The following is a 19,537-nucleotide window of genomic DNA, read 5'->3' on the forward strand; positions in this document are numbered from 1 at the left end:
ACACAGTATTTCTTATGACTCATGGTGTACAATACAAGGTGGGGTGGCCTTACACGGTGGCCTTCCCCCATGGAGCCTTTGCGTAGGTCGCACCTCGCCTCAATACGTCCCGCGGCACGTACTCCTGGATCTTGGAGCGTACCAGTCGGCAACACTTGGTCATGGACAGCTTCTTCAGCTGGAAGACCAGCAGGTTTCGGGCGGACCAAAAGGCCTCCTTCACCGAGTTGATGGTCTTCCAGCCGCAGGTGATCTGTCTCGATGTGCATCCCGGGGAACAGCCTGTAGAGCACAGCGTCCTGTGTTACTGAACTGCTTGGGATGAACCGGGACAGATACCAACACATCTCTCTCCACACCCTCTGCGTAAAGGGGCAGCCCATCAGGAGGTGGACAACGGTCTCCTCCCCGCCACAGCCTCGAGGGCAGCTCGTGGTGGCGCTGAGGTTCCGTGTGAGTTGGAAGGACCGCACTGGGAGGGCCTTTTTCACCATCATCCAGACTACATTCTGGTGCCTGTTGGTCAGTTCCGGCGACAAGTCGTTCTGCCAAATGGCATCGACCATCTGGTCGGGGAAGAAACCGATCGAGTCCACCCTCTCCGTTCCTTGCAGGACTCTGAGAACGTTTCGTGTCGGCTTTGTGGTCGAAGGGGTTCCTTCTCAAGAACTTCTCTACCTGGGCCAGATGGGGGGGAACGGTCCAGCTGGACGGGACGTCCTGTGCCTGCTCGGCCAGTGTGGCCAGACCCAGCTTTCTCGGTGAGTTGGACAGGTAGAAACTCAGTATGTAGGTGAGATGGTGTTTGCTTACTGGGTCTCTACACATATCCTGAGGCAGTCACACACAAAGGTGGCCATGAGGATCAGAGTGGCTATGGGGACGCTCTTCCCCCACTTTGTCTGGGGGCTTGTACATGGTGACCTGCGGACGCCTTCTACCTTGGACCTCCAGACAAAGTGGAAGATAGCTCAGGGACTGTGACGATGGAGTTGTGGGGAATGGGCCAGAGCCTGGCGACGTAGAGCAACGCCATGAGCACCTCACACCTTATCACCAGATTCCTGCTGGTTATGGAGATGGATCGCCCCACCCATGTACTAAGCTTCTGTTTGGCCTTGGTGACCCGCTCCTCCCAGTTCTTTGTGCACGCTAGGAGACCCCTGAATCAGATCCCCAGCACCTTCAGGTAGCCGGACCTGACGGTGAAGTGGACAAGGGACCGGGCCTCCCACCTGCCAAAGAATATTGCTTTGCTTTTACTTTGATTCACTCTGACTCCCGAGGCCAGCTCAAAACGGTTGCAGATGCCCATCAGTGTGTGGACTGACTGCTGGTCAGAGCAGAAGACGGTGATGCATCCATGTACAGGGAGGCCTTAACCGGAGAGCCTCCGCTGCCTGGTATTGTCACCCCCTGATACCTGGGTCCTTCCTGATGGACGCGGCAAACAGCTTGATACAACATACAAACAAGACCGTGGAGAGAGGACAGCCCTGCCTGACTCCAGATCTGATCGGAATGCTCTCTGACTCCCACCCTTTGATTAGGACTGCGCTACGATGTCCACATAGAGCAGTCGGATCCAATCCCGGATTCCCGCCCCAAAACCCATTTTGGAGAGCACGTCTATCATGTACGTATGGGATATTCTGTCGAAGGCCTTCTCCTGATCCAGGCTGATGAAGCAGGTATTCACCCCCTATCCTGCACGTGGGCGATCGTATCCCTGAGCAGCGCAAGGCTGTCAGAGATCTTCTTGCTGGGTACAGTACAGGTCTGATCCGGGTGGCTCACCTGCTCCAGAGCAGGCTTGAGCCAGTTGGCGATGGCCTTAGACAAAAATCTTATAGTCGACACTTAGCAAAGAAATGGGTCACCAATTTTTGATTTCTTCCCTCTCCCCCTTCCGCTTGTAGATGAGGGTATGATGCCCTTCCTCATGGCCTCTGACATGCTGCCTGCCAGAGGCATGTACAGAAGTACATTTCCAGTAGGACTGGGCCTATCCAGTCCCACAGAGCCGTGTACAACTTGACTGGTAAGGCGTCGCTTCTGGGAGTTTTACTCTTCTCCAAGGACTGGACAGCCTTTGTCAGCTCGTTCATGGTCAGTGGCTGATCCATGCTCTCCCGTTCACTGTCCTCTAAGACTTCTGTGATAGAGGACAGGAAGAACTGGGAGGCCGTGCTATCTGGGCTTCGCATCATGCAGCCTGGCATAAAAGGATTTGCTGATCCACAGGCCTGTCAAGACGTCAGTGAGCCGTCTTTCAGGCTGCTGATCACAGAGGTCTCTCTGTGCAGCTTCTGGAAGAAGAAGCATGAGCACTTCTTGCCCTGCTCCAGAGTGGACTGGATAGGACGCAGCACATGCCAGGCTTCTGGCATTCTTCCTCAGTACACCACACCAGTGGGACGATGGGTAGTGGGTTGAGGGATTATCCCTTTATTGCAAAGTGGGGGAGAATTTGGAGGTCTGTAATACACCCCTACTGATGTAACCTGCCCTTTTTTATCTTTGAACTCCAACTTTATTGACTATTTGTACCCCTTCCTTGCCTATATCTAGTCCACTTGATTTTAGCCCTATACTCCAGAGCTTCCCAAATTGTTTTACTGAGACACCCTTCGGAAATTCACAACGCTCGTGTGCTCCTCTCCTTCTAAGAATCAGTATTTTTACATAGAACAAGAGAATTTTATTTTCTTGGCTAACGTAACATATTGCTTAAGACAGAAAGCAACATAAATAGCACAATATCAGCACTATACTACCCAATAAACTTGAACATAAAAGCACATTTGATGACTCACCCTCACTCATTGAGTAGGATAAGCCTGTTTGGCAGTGAGCAATTTGTGGAACCCTGGTTTGATTTCGGAGAGTTTCAACTGCCAATCAGTCTCCACGTTCAGGCAACTTCTATACTTGTTTTTAAAGTAAGTAAGTGAAGAAAATTCCACTTCTCACAGTTACGTTGAGGCAAAGTGGACAAGTATTTCACCAGCTGCATGAACCACTCAGGGAACTCTTTTTGAATTGAGAGCTAGAACTAATCAAGCGGCTTTAAAATGATTTCTCAAACCAGAGTCACCAGCAACATCAATCAAATTCTCTTTTAGACTCAAACAAAACTTGGCCTTTGCTACGAAGTTCTCTGAAAACAAATTTCAAACCCATGCAAAATCCTGTTATTGATTTGCCTCTCTTTCAGGGAAATATTTGCTGAATTTTGTGCAAAGCTGAGACAAATGTTCCAGAATCACGTCTTTAACTTGTTGGATCGACATTTCACAGTCCATGATGAGATAAGACAACAGTGGGAACATGGTTACATTGTCTTGCAGCACATAGCTACTCCATAGCAAAAGGTTTTTGGCAAAGGTCTGTATTTTCTCATACATGATGAAAACATTACAGATCTTACCTTGCAAAGAAAGAGCTTATCAAATATGTCAGCCAAATTGCCCAGGAAATCCTGAATACGCTGGTCATGGAAATAATGGTGAAGCGGTGATTCAGGGTCGATCGCAAACATGCAGCAACCGACCCCCCCCCACCCCCACCCCGAGTTTGCAGATTTTTACCAGAACTTTACCACAAGACAGTATGAAGCAGAAGTTGCCGGTGCAACAATCCCATCTCTTTATTTGGCACTGAGAAGAGGCGCGAGTTCAGTGGTTGAGCTTTTACATGGTTCACAATCTTGACCGCAGCAGTTAGTACAACTGACAGTTCTTTTGGCATCGCTTTTGTGGCTAGTGCCACTCTGTGTATACAACAGCGGAGCCATACACAACGTGGTGCAACAGCATTCACCCCACCAGCAAGTCCGCTATCGTGGCCAGTCATGGCTTTTGTCCCATCGGTGTGTTTCAGTTACTGGCCTCAACTGCCTGGAACCGGTTTGAATTAACCAAGTTTTGTGAAAGACAAAGGAAATGTGATAAGACACAAGTCCTTATTTAGGAAAGGAGTAATGAGGTAATGCTACCCAAGTCCTTGGGACAGAGCCAATGAGGAGAAGACCCAGGCAAAAGCGAGAAAGCATAAACCAACAAAATAGAGAGACAGCACCGCCTGAAGAGATAAGATTGGGAATAAGAATGAAGGATCTGAGGCGTGGAGGCAGAGCGAAGACTCCAGAGACCAACCATCGCAGAAGTGGAAGACCCTACGTCAGGGACGTAGAGACGACATCGAAAGAGAGAGAGAACGGAACGCCTGGCCAGCGTCAGCTCTACTTTTCGGGTATTATCCTTTATGTTCTGTGACCACTCGGAGTGTCAGAGAAACCTAGTGGGTGTGCGTTTAGATCTTAGTTTGGGCATAAGACTGTATAACCTGATGTAACTGCATGCCTATATCTAACCAGAAGTATAAGCTATATGTATATGATGTAATGGCGTGAATAAAGTGAATTGAGAGTTAAGAGAGAATTGACTTTTCTCCTCTGTGTACTAAGCCAGTAACCGTAACCGGTGACCTCAGGTCAACAGGTGCAAATCTCGACACAACAATTCCACTCGATGTTTTTTATCTGCCACATAATGTCGAACAACTCTTCGCCAGTAGTTCCCGTTGGGGCAAAACAACAAAATAAAAAGTCCTCTGATCTCAGATGAGCTGATGTGTCAAACGAAAACCACCATTTGTGTTGCATTGGCGCAGTCAGTGCTCTTGTCAATTTCTAATGCAAGAAAAGGGCTTTCCCTCACTGCTTGGCCTAGCTGCTGCTCAATGCCTCCTATCATATAAGCAATTCTGCGGCTAACTGTGTTGTCAGATAGTGGGATGAGACTTAGCTGCATAGCAACTTTCCTTCCACATACTGTCGATGCCATTTTAATCGCTGCTGGCACTAATTGTATGAGATGTTCCACTTCTTGCTTCTTGGTATGAGACAGCATGGAATGCTTCAAGATAGATCCTCATATGACCTGTGCTGCCTGTTTATTCTATATATCTGGTGGTCTGCAAGCTCTTTAAATGCTGCCATGAATTTCCTTTGCTCCATCCTGTGCTGCTGCTGCTCCTCCTCCTCCATGACTTTGTTAATGGCATAAAAGGGAGTGCCATACTTGGTGCTCCTGAGAAGTTCTCATTGCGGGCAGGGAATGGTGGGGGTAGGGTTTGAACAGCTTTTGGTAGTCTGACCCTGTCGGAAGCAGTGAGAAGCAAATCCAGGTGTCTGTAGGCAGAGTGGCAAAAAATGGCTGATCAAGAGTTTCCCAGCTGCAAAACTCGCCATTCAAATTGTCCAAACTCTTCAGATTTAAAACCTCCTCACTTCCACCTTTATCAGCTGATCCTGGCAGCTGCTGCACCTATCACATATCAGTCCAAGTTACACCACGTGCATTTCAAGTACAAAAGCAGGAAACTCGGAGCTGTAGTACGACTAGTCGTCATTATAATATATGTTAGTGAGGTCCTTCAGGACTTGGTGAGTGGATCGCAGGAAGGGCCAAAAAATGCAAGGGAACTTGGGGGAAGCGTTTTAGTGGTGGAAATCAGGCAGAAATGGCTTCAACCTGATTTTCCTGCTAGGAAAACAAAATCTGTGGGAAAAGTCACCCCCACACACTTTGGGTGACAGGAAAGAATGAGTTAGAATACGAGGTGTGCAATGAGTCATTTTCCAACACAAGGATGAGGGGAGGAGAAAAAAAGTATAGGGCAGTGTGGGAAATAGAAACGGACACTGGTGTGGAAGTCTTTTGAGTTTGGGATGAAGCACATTGTTGAGGCTAAAAGAGGGAGCTTTGCTTTGCCTCTAACCTGAGCTGTACTTAACCTGGGAACGCTAGATGCGGACACTGGGTGCCTGAAGTGGAAAGTGTTCCATTCCCAGTACTAATATCACTCACTTTGATGAGCACATGAAAAAAAATATCACACAGGGAAATGTCATATAAAAGAATAAAATCTTGCCCACCAGGTTTTGATTTCTTTAGAACTGGTGTTAAATAACTGAGAGAAAATGATTTTTTGGCTACATAACACAGTTAATTACAGGTTGCTTTTAGATTCAGAATTTTTCTTCATTGATGCTTGACGCTTAGTAGATCATCAAAAAGCTACCAGTCTCTATTATGTCTCAGAGACTCTATAAATAGTGCCCTTACAGTTGAAAAACTGCTACTTCTGCTATTAAATTACTAAGTAATTGCAAACCATGAGCTGATGTGTGCTTTAGGCCAAGACTTAGCTCTAAGTTCTTTTGTATTTGCAAATTACAGCAGCAATCTCAGGAAGATTTCTTTCTTACCTGAATTCGGAATAAAAGAAATTATCTGGAGGCCGCAATGGGGGAGTAATTAGGCTCAGTATTGATCCCCTCACGATGGGCGAGAGAGGGTCGGTTAAATCGACAAGTGCGTGAAACGCGACCCTAGCCCGCCTTGCACGCGACCGACTCCATTTTTACGGCTGCGGTATCAGGGGCGTCCGAGTATCCTGCTCTGGAGAGGCGGGTGCATCATTAACATATTTAAATGAAGCTCCAATCATGCGATTTTGAGCCCGATTTGGAATTATCGCCTGCTACACGGGATTCCAGGAGTCCAGGAAACACAGCAGGCCAGATTGAGCGGTACTTTATCGGGCTGGTTAAAGGTCAGGTGTTCCGATATGAATAAAGGTTCAGTGCTCACAGCTGCTTTGTTAGTTCCCTCTGGGAAACGGTTCGGGAAGAATACATGTATGTGAGACTTATTTGTACAGTTTGAAGGTGTTCACACAGAGAACATCAAGATGGGTGGTACCATGGCTGCTTTTGAGTGGACTTTGGACAAGGAAGCATCAGCATCAGCAAGGGTGGGCAACAGGAGGGAGCAACAGAGAGGGGAGCAACAGAGGGGGGAGCAACAGAGGCGTCGAGGTCGCAGGAGGCACTACCCACCTAATAGGGTCTATAGACAGAGGCCCAGCTTCTTTGACCTCTCTGAAGAGCAGTGCTTCCAGAGACTGAGATTGTCACATCAGGTGGTCGCAGACATCTGCAGCCTCCTAGAAGAAGACCTGCTCCCTGCTGGACCTGGTGGCCACTCATTACCAGTGGCTGTGAAAGTCACCACCACCCTCAATGTTTTTGTCTCTGGTTTCTTCCAGGGAGCTACCAGAGACATCGAGGGTCTCTCAGTTGGCTGCACGTAAATGCATAAGGCAGGTGACGGATGGGTTGTTTGCCAGGGCTGGGAGTTATGTAAACTTCCCCTGTGATGACAATAATCGGAATGAGCGGGCACTCAGATTCGCGTCTCTGGCTGGCTTCCCACAAGTGCAGGGTGCCATCGATTGCACACGCATGGCAATCCGAGCACCACCTGATCAATCAGGAGCATTTGTTAATCGCAAGGAATTTCACTGCATTAATGTTCAGCTGGTGTGCAAACACAAGAAAAGGTTCACGTAGGTCTGCGCCAGATTCCCTGGGAGCTGCCATGATGCTTTCATACTGTGGCAGTCCAACATCCCTGACCAGTTCAGACCTGGAACCAGCCTTAAAGGGTGGTTGCTAGGTGACAAAGGATACCCCCTTCAAACCTACCTGATAACACCCCTGAGGAACCGCACCAATGAACATCAGAAGTGCTACAACACGAGCCATATGACAACCATATGTGTCATTGAGCATGTAATTGGCATGCTCAAGATGCGCTTCAGGTGCCTGAACAGGGCTGGAGGCACCCTTCACCAGCGAAGGTCTCTAGGATAATCGTGGTGTGCTACGTTCGGCAGTAGTGAGGACTAGATATACAGGAGGAACAAGCCGCTCAGCACTCTTCATCTGATAAGGATTCTGATGGAGAGGAGGAGGAGGACGAGGAGAAGGAGGAAGTTGAAGATGGGGCATCCAAAGGCAGACCAGCCGCTCACATTGTTGCTCGGTATGCCAAGGATGCCATAATAGCTCGAAGGTTCAGATAGTCACTCACTGGACGAAAGTAACTATTACATCCTCGCCCCCCCTCCGCACCATTTACACAAACAGTCCTGTAACCAACCATCCACCCATTGCACATGCACCAATTGGTCTCCGTCAACTCATGTCTTCACATTTATCGCCAAGCAAATGAAAACCCGAGTTGGCAATCCCCATGCAAGAATGGTCAACAGAGGGAACTGGTGCAAAGTAATACATTTAATGTGACTTAATAAATTAAAAATAGTAACACATTTTCAAAAACACCCATTTGCATACCCTCGGTGAACTATAAAGCTTTTTTCTTTTCCTTTCCCTACCACTCCTACATGATGCAACCCCTGTGGCTTCAGCAGATGTGGAGGCATGCTGCTCTGATCCCTGCATTGATTTCTGAGATGCTCACGGCCGACGACCTCTGGGTGTTGGAGCCCATGAGGGTCGTGCAGAAGTCTGCTCCACCTGCACCTATGATGTGGCAGACTGAACCAGTGGGAGGGGAGATCAGTGACGCCTTGTAAATCCACGGCTAATGTATTTGTCATCCCGTTTGAAACAGCAGAAATGTTGGCATTCATAGTTTGCAGGGCCAACGTCGGGGCTTGCAGAGACTGATTAGATTGCCGCGATTCAAGTTCCACAGAGGAAGCCACTCTATCCATGGAAGACATCCTCACAATGGCCGGTGACATCAATCCATAAATGTTTGAGCAGGACTCTTCCATCCTCTCTGCTATTGTGGAAAGTGCGCCAGGCAGGACTGCTAGTACCGTGCATATTTGCTGCTGACCCTCTATCATTCTCCTTTTTATTGTTGACCCCTGGGGTTCAGCATCTGTGTCCAGCTGAGCAGAGCTTGGAGAGTACTGCACCCTCTGATGCAGACTCTCCACAGCTGTCCCTGCCACCACTCTCTGCTCGTGCTTACTTGTGAACTGTGACTCGCCAGGTGAAAACCCATATAACTGTCTAATAGGACCCACCAAAGTGTGCCTATCTGTACTGGTGCCTGGTAAGCATGTGTCCTGTGACAGTGCACCCTCAGAAGGAATCAGCTCCTCTGAGGAATCCTCATCTGCAAAGGGGCACAGGCTGCTGTTCTTCGCGTGATGGCCCTGGAGGAGAGAAGAGACCGATATGAATTAGTCACGGGAATGTACAAATGTTGAAATTCACATGATTGACGTGATCATCTTTCATTTGGTGCTGAATTCAAGTCGACATGACTTAGTCTTGTATGAGATGTGGGTTGGAGATGTTTAATTCTGTCACCATTTAGTAACGAAGTCCGAGTCTCGCCATCTCAGATGCTCAGGGAGGCTGATATCCCGCTTGTTTCCATGACCTCCTGTTCAGCATTTGCGAGCTCCACGATCTGTGGGAGTCCACCTCTGGTACTCTCCCCCTCCCTTGTATTTTGTGCTGTTTTCTCCTGTGAGGGGGCACGACAGACCTATGAGTGTCTGTAAGGCGTGTGTGCATCCAGCATTTGATGAGTTAGCTTCTTTATTTGGCTTCACACAAGATGTGTGAAGCCAAGTTTTAATGAAGATTTTATTGGCAGGCTGAGGAGCAGCAGGTAAGCATGAAAAGTGCCAGGATCGGTGAGGTCACTGTCACTCAATAAGTCGTGTGATTTTAACCCACTTTTGAAGAATGTCTTCCACTGGAGAATCTGGCACAGAGATGAAGAAAGGACAAGGGGCATTGAAGCGAGGAATAAAAGTAGAACGTATTATTTCAGTGAGACTGACCTCCAAACCCTCCTTGAAGAGATTGAGCAGAGGAAGAAATGCTGCTGGATCTCCATGTTAGGAAACTATAAAAAAAACAGTTGTGCTGTGTGGAGGGAGGTGGCACTGAGTACTAACTCTGAGATTCCCAGAACTGCAGTGTAGTGCCTCAAAAGTTTAATGACCAGGCAAGGTAACACACTGACGGCTCTCCCTTTTCTTCCTTGGACACTCTGGGCACCAGCACACTCTTCACTCTCTAAAATTAAGAGGTGCCCAACTAGCCCTTCACACCACACTCAGTTTTAGGGGGCATTAACTTGGGAACTTACAATATGTGTCACCTTCTCCCCTGACAGAACCATAAAACTGATTTTCTACTTTAACAAGGTGATACCACCAGATCTCTGACATCAACTGTCTGATGCCACTTGGGACACAAGCCCTCAATTGGCAACCTAATTCACTCACTCTTGAGGCAGGAGAAACTTGCGCATAATGTCCGCGAGAGGCGATTGGAGGAGGCAGCCCTGACATTAAGCAACTCGCCCCTATGCAGAGCAGATTATGGAGTTGCTGTAGGCGTGGCAGATGGTAAGGTTTCTGCTATGAGGTTAATAGATGCACATCTGCACAGTCACCACAACATCCCTATGAAGCAGTAAACAGCCACAAGCTTTCACACCCTTCTCTGTCTCCTTAATCCTGACAGTCTCTTTCAGCCTGAGACAGTGGCCAGGGAGGTGGATGGAATCGGTGGTTAGAGAATGGAGATTGTGGTGGGGGCCAAAGACAATGGCTTTGGTCTTCCCAATGTTTAATCGGAGGAAATTTCTATTCATCTAGTACTGGATGTCGGACAAGCAGCCTGACAACACAGAGGCAGTAGAGGGGTTGAGAGAGGTGGTGGTGAGGTAGAGCTGGGTGTCGTCAGCGTACATGTGGAACCTGATGTGTTTTCGGATGACGTGCCGAGGGGCAGCATGTCGATGAGAAACAGGAGAGGGCCAGCTATAAATGGTGGGGACTGTAGAAAGCATGATGGTGATACAGATTGCGGGATTGTTGGTGTATTGGTGAATGGTGGTGGACAGTTAAGCAACTAACAGGAGGAGGAGGCTCCGTGAACATCCCTATCCTCAATAATGGCAGAGCCAACATATGAGTGCAAAAGACAAGGCTGAAGTGTTTGCAATCATCTTCAACCAGAAGTGCTGAGTGGATGATCCATCTCGGCCTCCTCCCGATATCCCCACCATCACAGAAGCCAGTCTTCAGCCAATTCGATTCACTCCATGTGATATCAAGAAACGGCTGAGTGCACTGGATACAACAAAGGCTATGGGGGCCTCCAAAGGTAACAGTGTGGGAGTGGGAAGAGAAGCCATTGCAGGATGGCAGCATGCCTGCTCCAGCACCACCCATCCCACCAGTGCCCTTGTTAGTGCCACACTGCCAGATGGGCCAGACTGCCCCGGCCCAGGCTGAGATGCTGCAAATGCAGCCGGGCCTTTAAGGCTCAGAGCAACTCAAGGTCATCCACCATGGCCAGCTGAAGTATTCTCAATGGAAGCTCAGCAGTTTCCACCTCAAGCTGTAGCCACTCGGGAAACACCTTGTAGGAGCACCAGGATAGGGAAAGGAGTACAGAAGGGTGTTTCTTGATTATTTCTGTTAACTTTTAGATATAACTGGAATTGAGTTGTTGGATAGATTTGTTTTTTGTTCTGGATTTGGTGTTGCTGTTTATATTTGTAGTGAAGTGAGGGCAAGACCCATAAGGCTGGAACGAAGGAAGACAATCAGATGGTGGTCCTCCATCCCCACTATTTACACAGTCCACACTTATCACGGGCAGCTGTCTATATCGGGCAAATGGCCCTACCACTTGCCATTTCCACTGAAGTCAATTATAAAGGTGCAGCTTACAACACATTAAGCTCGCCAGCTATTTTGGGTAGCGGCCAGATCACACTTGTCGTATTACGTGGTATACCTACTAACATACTTGGACCACGAGTCTTAAAAATCATCCCATAAAAGGTTTTGGATGACATCATACTGCTTATGACACCACATACATCGTTTGGTGGATTAAAGCCTTGCAGTCTCCAGACACTTTGCCTCGGAGGAGAGCCGTCTCCAGACCATTTTTGAGAGAGATATTACAAGATGTGCTGTTTAGTCCTCTTGTAGGCACCAATTTTCTTTTGTAGCCTCCCTGCTTCCCAAAACATGCCCTGTCCTCATTGCCTCCCTCCAGCTACTACAGTGTTGTCATTGTAATAATCAGCAGCAATGATTCAGTTTTACCATCCACCTCATATAGCACCTGAATCACATTAACACGAGCACGCCAGCTATAAGTGGTAGGGACTGTAGAAAGCATGATGGTGATACGGATTGCGGGATTGTTGGTGTTTTGGTGAATGGTGGTGGACAGTTAAACAACTAATGGGAGAAGGAGGCTCCGTGAACATCCCCATCCTCAATGATGGCAGAGCCAACACGTGAGTGCGAAAGACAAGGCTGAAGCGTTTGCAACCATCTTCAGACAGAAGTGCTGAGTGGATTTGTCCTGCTTTTTGTGGATAGGACATACCTGGGCAATTTTCCACATTGTCTGGTAGATGCCAGTGTTGTAGCTGTACTGGAACAGCTCAGCTAGAGGCGCGGCTAGTTCTGGAGCACAAGTCTTCAGCATTACAGCCGGGATGTTATCGGGGCCCGTAGCCTTTGCTGTATCCAGTGCATTCAGCCGTTTCTTAATATCACGTTGAGTGAATTGAATTGGCTGAAGCCTGGCTTCTGTGATGGTGGATTAAAGCCTTGCATTTGGTGCCTGCAAGAGGGCTAAACAGCGCATCTTGGAGTATCTCTCTCAAGAATGGTCTGGAGATGGCTCTCCTCCAAGGCAAAGAGTCTGGAGACTGCAAGGCGAGTGTCTCACCTCCTGACTCCCCAAAGGCTTTCCACCATCTACAAGGCACAAGTCAGGAGTGTGATGGAATACTCTCCACTTGCCTGGATGAGTGCAGCTCCAACAACACTCAAGAAGCTCGACACCATCCAGGACAAAGCAGCCTGCTTGATTGGCACCCTACCCACCACCCTAAACATTCTTTTCCTTCACCACCGGCGCACTGTGGCTGCAGTGTGTACCATCTACAGGATGCACTGCAGCAACTCGCCAAGGCTTCTTCGACAGCACCTTCCAAACCCGCGACCTCTACCACCTAGAAGGACAAGAGCAGCAGGCACATGGGAACAACACCACCTGCATGTTTCCCTCCAAGTCACACACCATCTTGACTTAGAAATATATCGCCGTTCCTTCATCGTCGCTGGGTCAAAATCCTGGAACTCCCAACCTAACAGCAATTCGGGATGGGCAATAAATGCTCCTCCTGATCGGTCCAGGCAGCGGATTTGTAGGTTGAGCACGCCAACTGTCCACTCGATGACGTTTCTGGTGGCAGGATAGCACTCGTTCTAGGCCACCTCTGCAGCTGTGCCCGGGTTCCTGACAGGAATTATGAGTCAAGTCTGAAGGGGATAGGCCCTGTTACCCAGTAGCCAGCCTGTGACTTGACGGCCTGTTTGGAGTAAAGGCGGTATCCTTGGCTTTATAAACAGAAACTTGGAGTACAAAAGCAAGGAAGTTATGCTGAACCTTTATAAGTTACTGGTTAGGCCCCAGCTGGAGTATTGTGTCCAATTCTGGGCACCACACTTTAGCAAGGATGTCAAGGCCTTAGAGAGGGTGCAGAGGAGATTTAATAGAATGTTACCAGGGATTGCGGGACTTCAGCTACATGGAGAGATTGGAGAAGCTGGGGTTGTTCTCCTTGGAGCAGAGAAAGTTAAGGGGACATTTAATAGAGGTGTTGAAAATCATGAAAGGTTTTGATAGAGTAAATAAGAAGAAACTATTTCCAATGGGAGGAGGGTTGGTAACCAGTGGACATAGATTTAAGGTAAATAGCAAAAGAACCAAAGGGGAGATAAGGAATTTTTTTTTATGCAGCGAGTTGATATGATCTGGAATTCACTGCCTGATAGGGTGGTGGAAGCAGATTCAATAATAACTTTCAAAAGCGAATTGGATAAATACTTGAAGGGGAAAAATTTGCATTGCTACAGGGAAAGAGCAGGGGAATGGGATTAATTGGATAGCTCTTTCAAAGAGCTGGCACAGGCACGATGGGTTGAATGGTCTCCTTCTGTGCTGTATCATTCTATGATTGTATGATGTTATGGGTGCAGTCTCTGGCACCTTGCACCCTAGGGAAGCCCGCAATGCAGGCAAAATGTAGTGCTATCTCGTCCTGCTTTGCCCTGTCCATGTGGAAAGAGGTATTGGTGTTGTTCCTGGTGTAGAGAGCCTCGATGACCTCCCTGATGCAATGGTGGACTTACTGCAAACTGTGAGATGTCACTGATGTCACCTGCTGCAGCTTGAAAGGAGCCTGTTGCTTAAAAGTTAAGGGCCAAGGTGACCTTCATAGCCACAGGCAGTGCTGTCCATACCCTGGTTTGAGAATTGAGTTGTGGCTGCAGCAGCTGACGTAGCTCGGTGACTGCCTGCTTGGTGAAGGGAAGATGCCTGAGACATGGTACAAGAAGTGCTCCCTAAAGATCCAATGTGAGTATGTCCTGCGCAGTGCCCCCCTCTTCCCTCTTCTTTCAGCTTGTGCTCTCTCCTGTCTTTGCTGTTCTCCCTGGATGGGTCGAATGGCCTCCTTCTGTGCCGTAACTTTCTATGGTTCTGTGATTCTCTGATTGGTATGTTGGAGACTCTGAAGTTTTGAAAGGAGTTGAAAAAATTGATCAAAGCAAATTGTTCCCTAGTATTTCAGGACTCAAATCCTAGGAGACAGAGATTAAAAATTAAGAAATTAGAGATAAGAAGGGAAGTCAGGTGGACCCTTTTCACTCAAATAGTAATGAAGTGTAGACTAAATTACCAGGGAAGTTCATTGAAGCAAGCTGTATGCATGGACTTGAGACAATTAGAAAGCTGATTTTTTGAAATTGTGGTCCTGGGGAGGGAGCCTGGACTGTCAGGAACACATATCAAGAATTTAGGTTCATGTTTATGACAAATAATCATGGAAAGCGCAAGTCCGGATTCCTGGTGGTGAGACTCCCTGCGGGGTACGGTTATGTAAAATTTCCTCTTACATGTGTTTCTGGAGATAAAAGGGGTTGAGAGAAATGATGAGAAGATGGTGGGGTTGATCTCTGAAAAAGGCTTCTTCTAATTGCCTGTTCTTATTCCTAAAAATTCTTATCTACTGATGTATTGTGGGACCTAAGGCAGCAGGTGGGAAATCCTTCAATCAGACGCTACATTTCCCAATAATGTTACGCTTGCAGAATGACAAAGGCGAAACACAACAGCAATGCACATCACAAATGCTTTTCAACCGAAGCAGAAAAGGCTTGAAACATTTAGCAGATTAGTCAGCATCTGTGGAGCGAATGTAATGTTGGAAATGACTGTTAATGGAGGGGAGCAGGGATTGTTCAGCTGAAGTGATCTCCAGTGAGCTGCTGTTGAAGACCTCTGGCTGCAGGCAGGAGTTGGAGCCCCTCCCTCTCCTTCGCCATCCTCTATGATCAGTGTCATCTCCCTCATCATGCTGAAGGTCCTCGTCCAATGGTGGCTCCATGTTTTGTCCCTGCTGCCGAGCAAAGTTACGCAGCACACAGCAAACCGCTATCATACAGGACCCTCTTTATGGGCTTTATTGCAGGAAGCCACCAGACCTGTACAGGCAGTGAAAATGTTTCTCAAGGACACCAGTGGTATGCTTGGTGAAGGCTGTAGTTGAACCATGGATCTGATCGTAGCACAGTTTGGCTGAGAGAAGTCATGAGCCAGGTGTGCAGGGGATAGCCCTTGTCCCCAAGCAGCCGGCCTTTTGCTTGCTATGCAAGGGTAAAGAGTCATAGCAGCTGCCTGGAAAGTGGGCACAGACCTGCATGATGCGCGGCTGATCAGACACCAATTGCACATTAATAGAGTGGAAACCCTTGCGAATCATGGAAGCAGTGGGCTTATCTATAGAAGAAGCCGGCAGGGTGATGTTCAGCAATCAATGACACCTTGAACTTGGGGTAGCCTGCAATCTGTGCGAATCCCAGTGCCGTGTCCTGACTGATGTTAGTGATCTCTCGGTGGCAGCCTGGAAGGAGCTAGAGGCAGAGGTTCAGGGTGGCAGTGACCTTGACTACAACAACCTTGTGGTGCTAGCTGTGACATTTGGTATTAGGTCTTGTTGCCGGAGCCGACACAACTCTAACAACCTGCCTAGAGACACTTAGCCTCCTTATGCACTGCTCCACAAATAAGTGCAGGTATATTGTACCGTTGGGATGGTAAGGATTCCAGCGAGCATGCCTCCTATAATGTGGTCATCTTCTTGCTGCAGCTCTGTTTGCTCTGTTGCTGCTATTTCTCTCCCTCTAGCCAGTGTGGAATTGCCAGAAGATGCCCATTGCTGAAAAGATGCATTGCCAGAAGCCTCTTTAGAGTTCAGGAGGTTGTACAGCCACAATAAGCACTTTAACATCATCTAATTGGCAAAAAAACCCACTAATTTAACAAGATGTCTCTCAAAACTTTGCAACATTTTAGCTGAAATCAGGTATCTCTTTCAATCTTGCTGCAAATGGCTGCCTCCCGACCAGTATGGCCTGGTGCGGGTTGAGGATGTGGATAAGACTTAAAAGCGTAATGCCTATGTTGATTGTCCAGGGATATTTGTCAGTCTGGTACATGTTCATCGTCCTTCAAACTAAATACTTAATATAATATTGGTCGTCAATATAGTAAAGTCCTTTTTAATTCAGATTCAGCTCTAGCATGCATGGTTAAAAAGCAAATTGGTCAGTTTTTTTATTACAGAACCATAGAATGGTTGCAGCACAGAAGGGGGCCATTTGGCCCGTCGAGCCTGTGCCAGCTCTCTGCAAGAGCAATCCTGCTAGTCCCACTCCCCCTTTCCCCATAGCCATGCAAATGTTTTTCTTTCAAGTACTTATCCAATTCCCGATTGAAGCCATGATTGAATCCGCCTCCACCACCCCCTCGGGCAGTGCATTCCAGATTATAACCACTCGCTGCGTAAAAAAGTATTTCCTTATGTTGCCTTTGGTTCTTTTGCTAATGACCTTAAATCTGTGTCCTCTGGTTCTCGACCCTTCTGCCAATGGGAGAAGGTTCTCTCCATCTACTCTGTCTAGATCCTTCATGATTTTGAACACCTCTATCAAATCTCCCCTCAACCTTCTCTGCTCTAAGGAGAACAACCCCAGCTTCTCCAGTCTATCTACCTAACTGAAGTCCCTCATCCCTGCAACCATTCTAGTAAATCTTTTCTGCACCCTCTCTAAGGCCTTCACATCCTTCCTAAAGTGTGGTGCCCAGAACTGGACACAGTTCTCCAGTTGTGGCCGAATCAGTGTTTTATAAAGGTTCATCATAACTTTCTTACTTTTGTACTCTATGCCTCTATTTATAAAGCTCAGGATCCAGTATGCTTTTTTAACCGCTTTCTCAACCTGTCCTGCCATCTTCAGTGATTTGTGCACATATACCCCCAGATCTCTCTGTTCCTGCACCCCCTTTAGAATTGTACCCTTTAGTTTATATTGCCTCTCATTCTTCTTACCTCTGCGTTAAATTTGATCTGCCACGTGTCCGCCCATTCCACCAGCCTGTCTATGTCCTCTTGAAGTCTATCACTATCCTCCTCACTGTTCACTACACTTTCAAGTTTTGTGTTATCTGCAAATGTGGAAATTGAGCCCTGTACACCCTTGCCCAAATCATTAATATATATCAAGAAAAGCAATGGTCCTAGTACTGATCCCTGGGGAACACCACTGTATACTTTCCTCCAGTCTGAAAAACAACTGTTCACCACTACTCTCTGTTTTCTGTCACTTGGCCAATTTCATATCCATGCTGCCACTGCTTCTTTTTATATTGAAATTCTGATCAAGAATCACTTATAACTGTAGATGGATATTTTTTATTCTGTGCTTTTCAAAATATTTATTATCTATTCTTACCACTGTTATTCACCAACTTTTTATAAACCAATTGTACAGTAAATGAAAGTCTGATATACCAAAATGTGTTGTTGTTGTTGTTACCATGTAAGTAATCTATATATTTTTTTATCAATTGTTCTTTAGTTTCAATGAGATCCGCAATGTGAGGATTGCCTTTTCCACCTATGAGCAGCTGTACCAGAATGGATTGACAATAGACCAACACACCTTAATGAGAGCCCTCAAGGTAAGGTCAAGTGATTTTGAGTGTGAAGCAGAGAATTTGATTTATCTACTCTGACATCTGTAATGGTGTTACAATTCATACTAACTGTAGAACTTAGACTTGTACAGCAAGTGCATTCAATGACAAGAAAGAGGGCCCATACTCTCATGCCACATCTGAACTACACGATTATGACTGTGGCTGTCAGTAGTCATTTGAGTTTTTCTTTTTGTGTAAAATAATGCTGGTTTCCCATGACTGTTTAGTTCAAAACCTTGAAAATATCATACAAACACTATCTGCCTCCAAATAAAAAAGTGACTTTTGAGGGTTTTTGGTTAAGGTGAATTTTCTTGCACAGTTGGTTTTCTTCCCCCCTCTTCTGAAGATGCTGACTGTTGTTGAGGTAAGTCTCCACAGGGTGCCGGCAACCACCAGTGTCTTGTGAAAGTGGCCATTTTACACATGTAAGTCAGTCCTTGAGCGTCAGCAGACTTTTGGACGGTGGAGGGCATGACAGCTAAGCCTGTTCCTGATCCCACCTGACTTCTACACATGAGCAGTAGGAAGGAAGGAATAGTGGCTTTCTCTCCCCAGAAGAGGCCAACTTTAGCACCATTAATGTCAAATTATGCCATACTTGATGATGCCACTTCCATTAAGCATGTTTTATAATGTTCAAAGTATAAGCATCTTAAATCCCATCAAGCCAGTAGGTCCTAATTAGCGTAGTTCCATCATCAAGCAGTCCTTTTCAGGTATAGAACAGTGAAGGTGCTTTTACGATGAATCTGGACTAGAGTGAGCAATGCTAAATGAACTTCCAGGTTTCATTTGTACTCTCCTCTACTGCCCTCCTCTTCTGTAGGCCATTGGAAGCCGATTAGAAAATGGAAACCTGATGATCTGAGCATGCAATCATTTACACTTATGAGTGCCATCGATAGCTTGAAACTCAAGCTGCCTGTTCTCCCCCCACACCTTCACAAAGTACCGCAAGTCAAAGATTTCTGCAAGTACCTTCATAAGACAGTCGTCTACATTTCCCTTGCCATCATTTAAAACCCCAAAAATTTGAAAGCATAGACAGAAATTATCTCAGAACATTACAGGAAGAACATAATTGCTCCGGAGAGAGTGCAGAGAAGATTTACAAGAATGTTGCCAGGGCTTGAAAATTGCAGCTACGAGGAGAAATTGGATAGGCTGGGGTTGTTTTCCTTAAGGCAGAGGAGGCTGAGGGGAGACTTGATTGAGGTGTACAAAATTATGAGGGGCCTAGATAGAGTAGACAGGAAGTATCTGTTTCCCTTAGCGGAGAGTTCAAGAACTAGAGGATGTAGATTTAAGCTGATTGGCAGAAGGATTAGAGAGGACATGAGCAAAAACTTCTTTACCCAGAGGGTGGTGGGTGTATGGAATTCACTGCCCGAATTGGTGGTAGAGGAGGGGCCCTCAACTCTTTTAAAAAGTACCTGGACCTGCACCTAAAGTGCTGTAAACTGCAGGGATACGGGTGCTAGAAGGTGGGATTAGAATGTGCACCTGGCTATTCTTCAAACCGGCGCAGACTCAATGGGCCGA

The 19,537-nt window shown here is 47.0% G+C and overlaps 1 protein-coding gene across 3 annotated transcripts in view; it reads left to right on the forward strand.

Moving 5' to 3' along the window:
• The window catches only part of LOC137309691 (uncharacterized), a 414,121-nt gene that overhangs the window by 40,827 nt on the left and 353,757 nt on the right, over positions 1–19,537 (forward strand). For all 3 annotated transcript variants that reach the window (XM_067977758.1, XM_067977759.1, XM_067977760.1), the window contains exon 5: positions 17,872–17,974. In XM_067977758.1, the coding sequence (XP_067833859.1) occupies positions 17,872–17,974 (103 nt within the window). The remainder of the gene's footprint in view (positions 1–17,871; positions 17,975–19,537) is intronic.

Source organism: Heptranchias perlo, unplaced genomic scaffold, assembly GCF_035084215.1.
Source record: "Heptranchias perlo isolate sHepPer1 unplaced genomic scaffold, sHepPer1.hap1 HAP1_SCAFFOLD_177, whole genome shotgun sequence".
Classification (NCBI taxonomy): Eukaryota; Metazoa; Chordata; class Chondrichthyes; order Hexanchiformes; family Hexanchidae; genus Heptranchias; species Heptranchias perlo.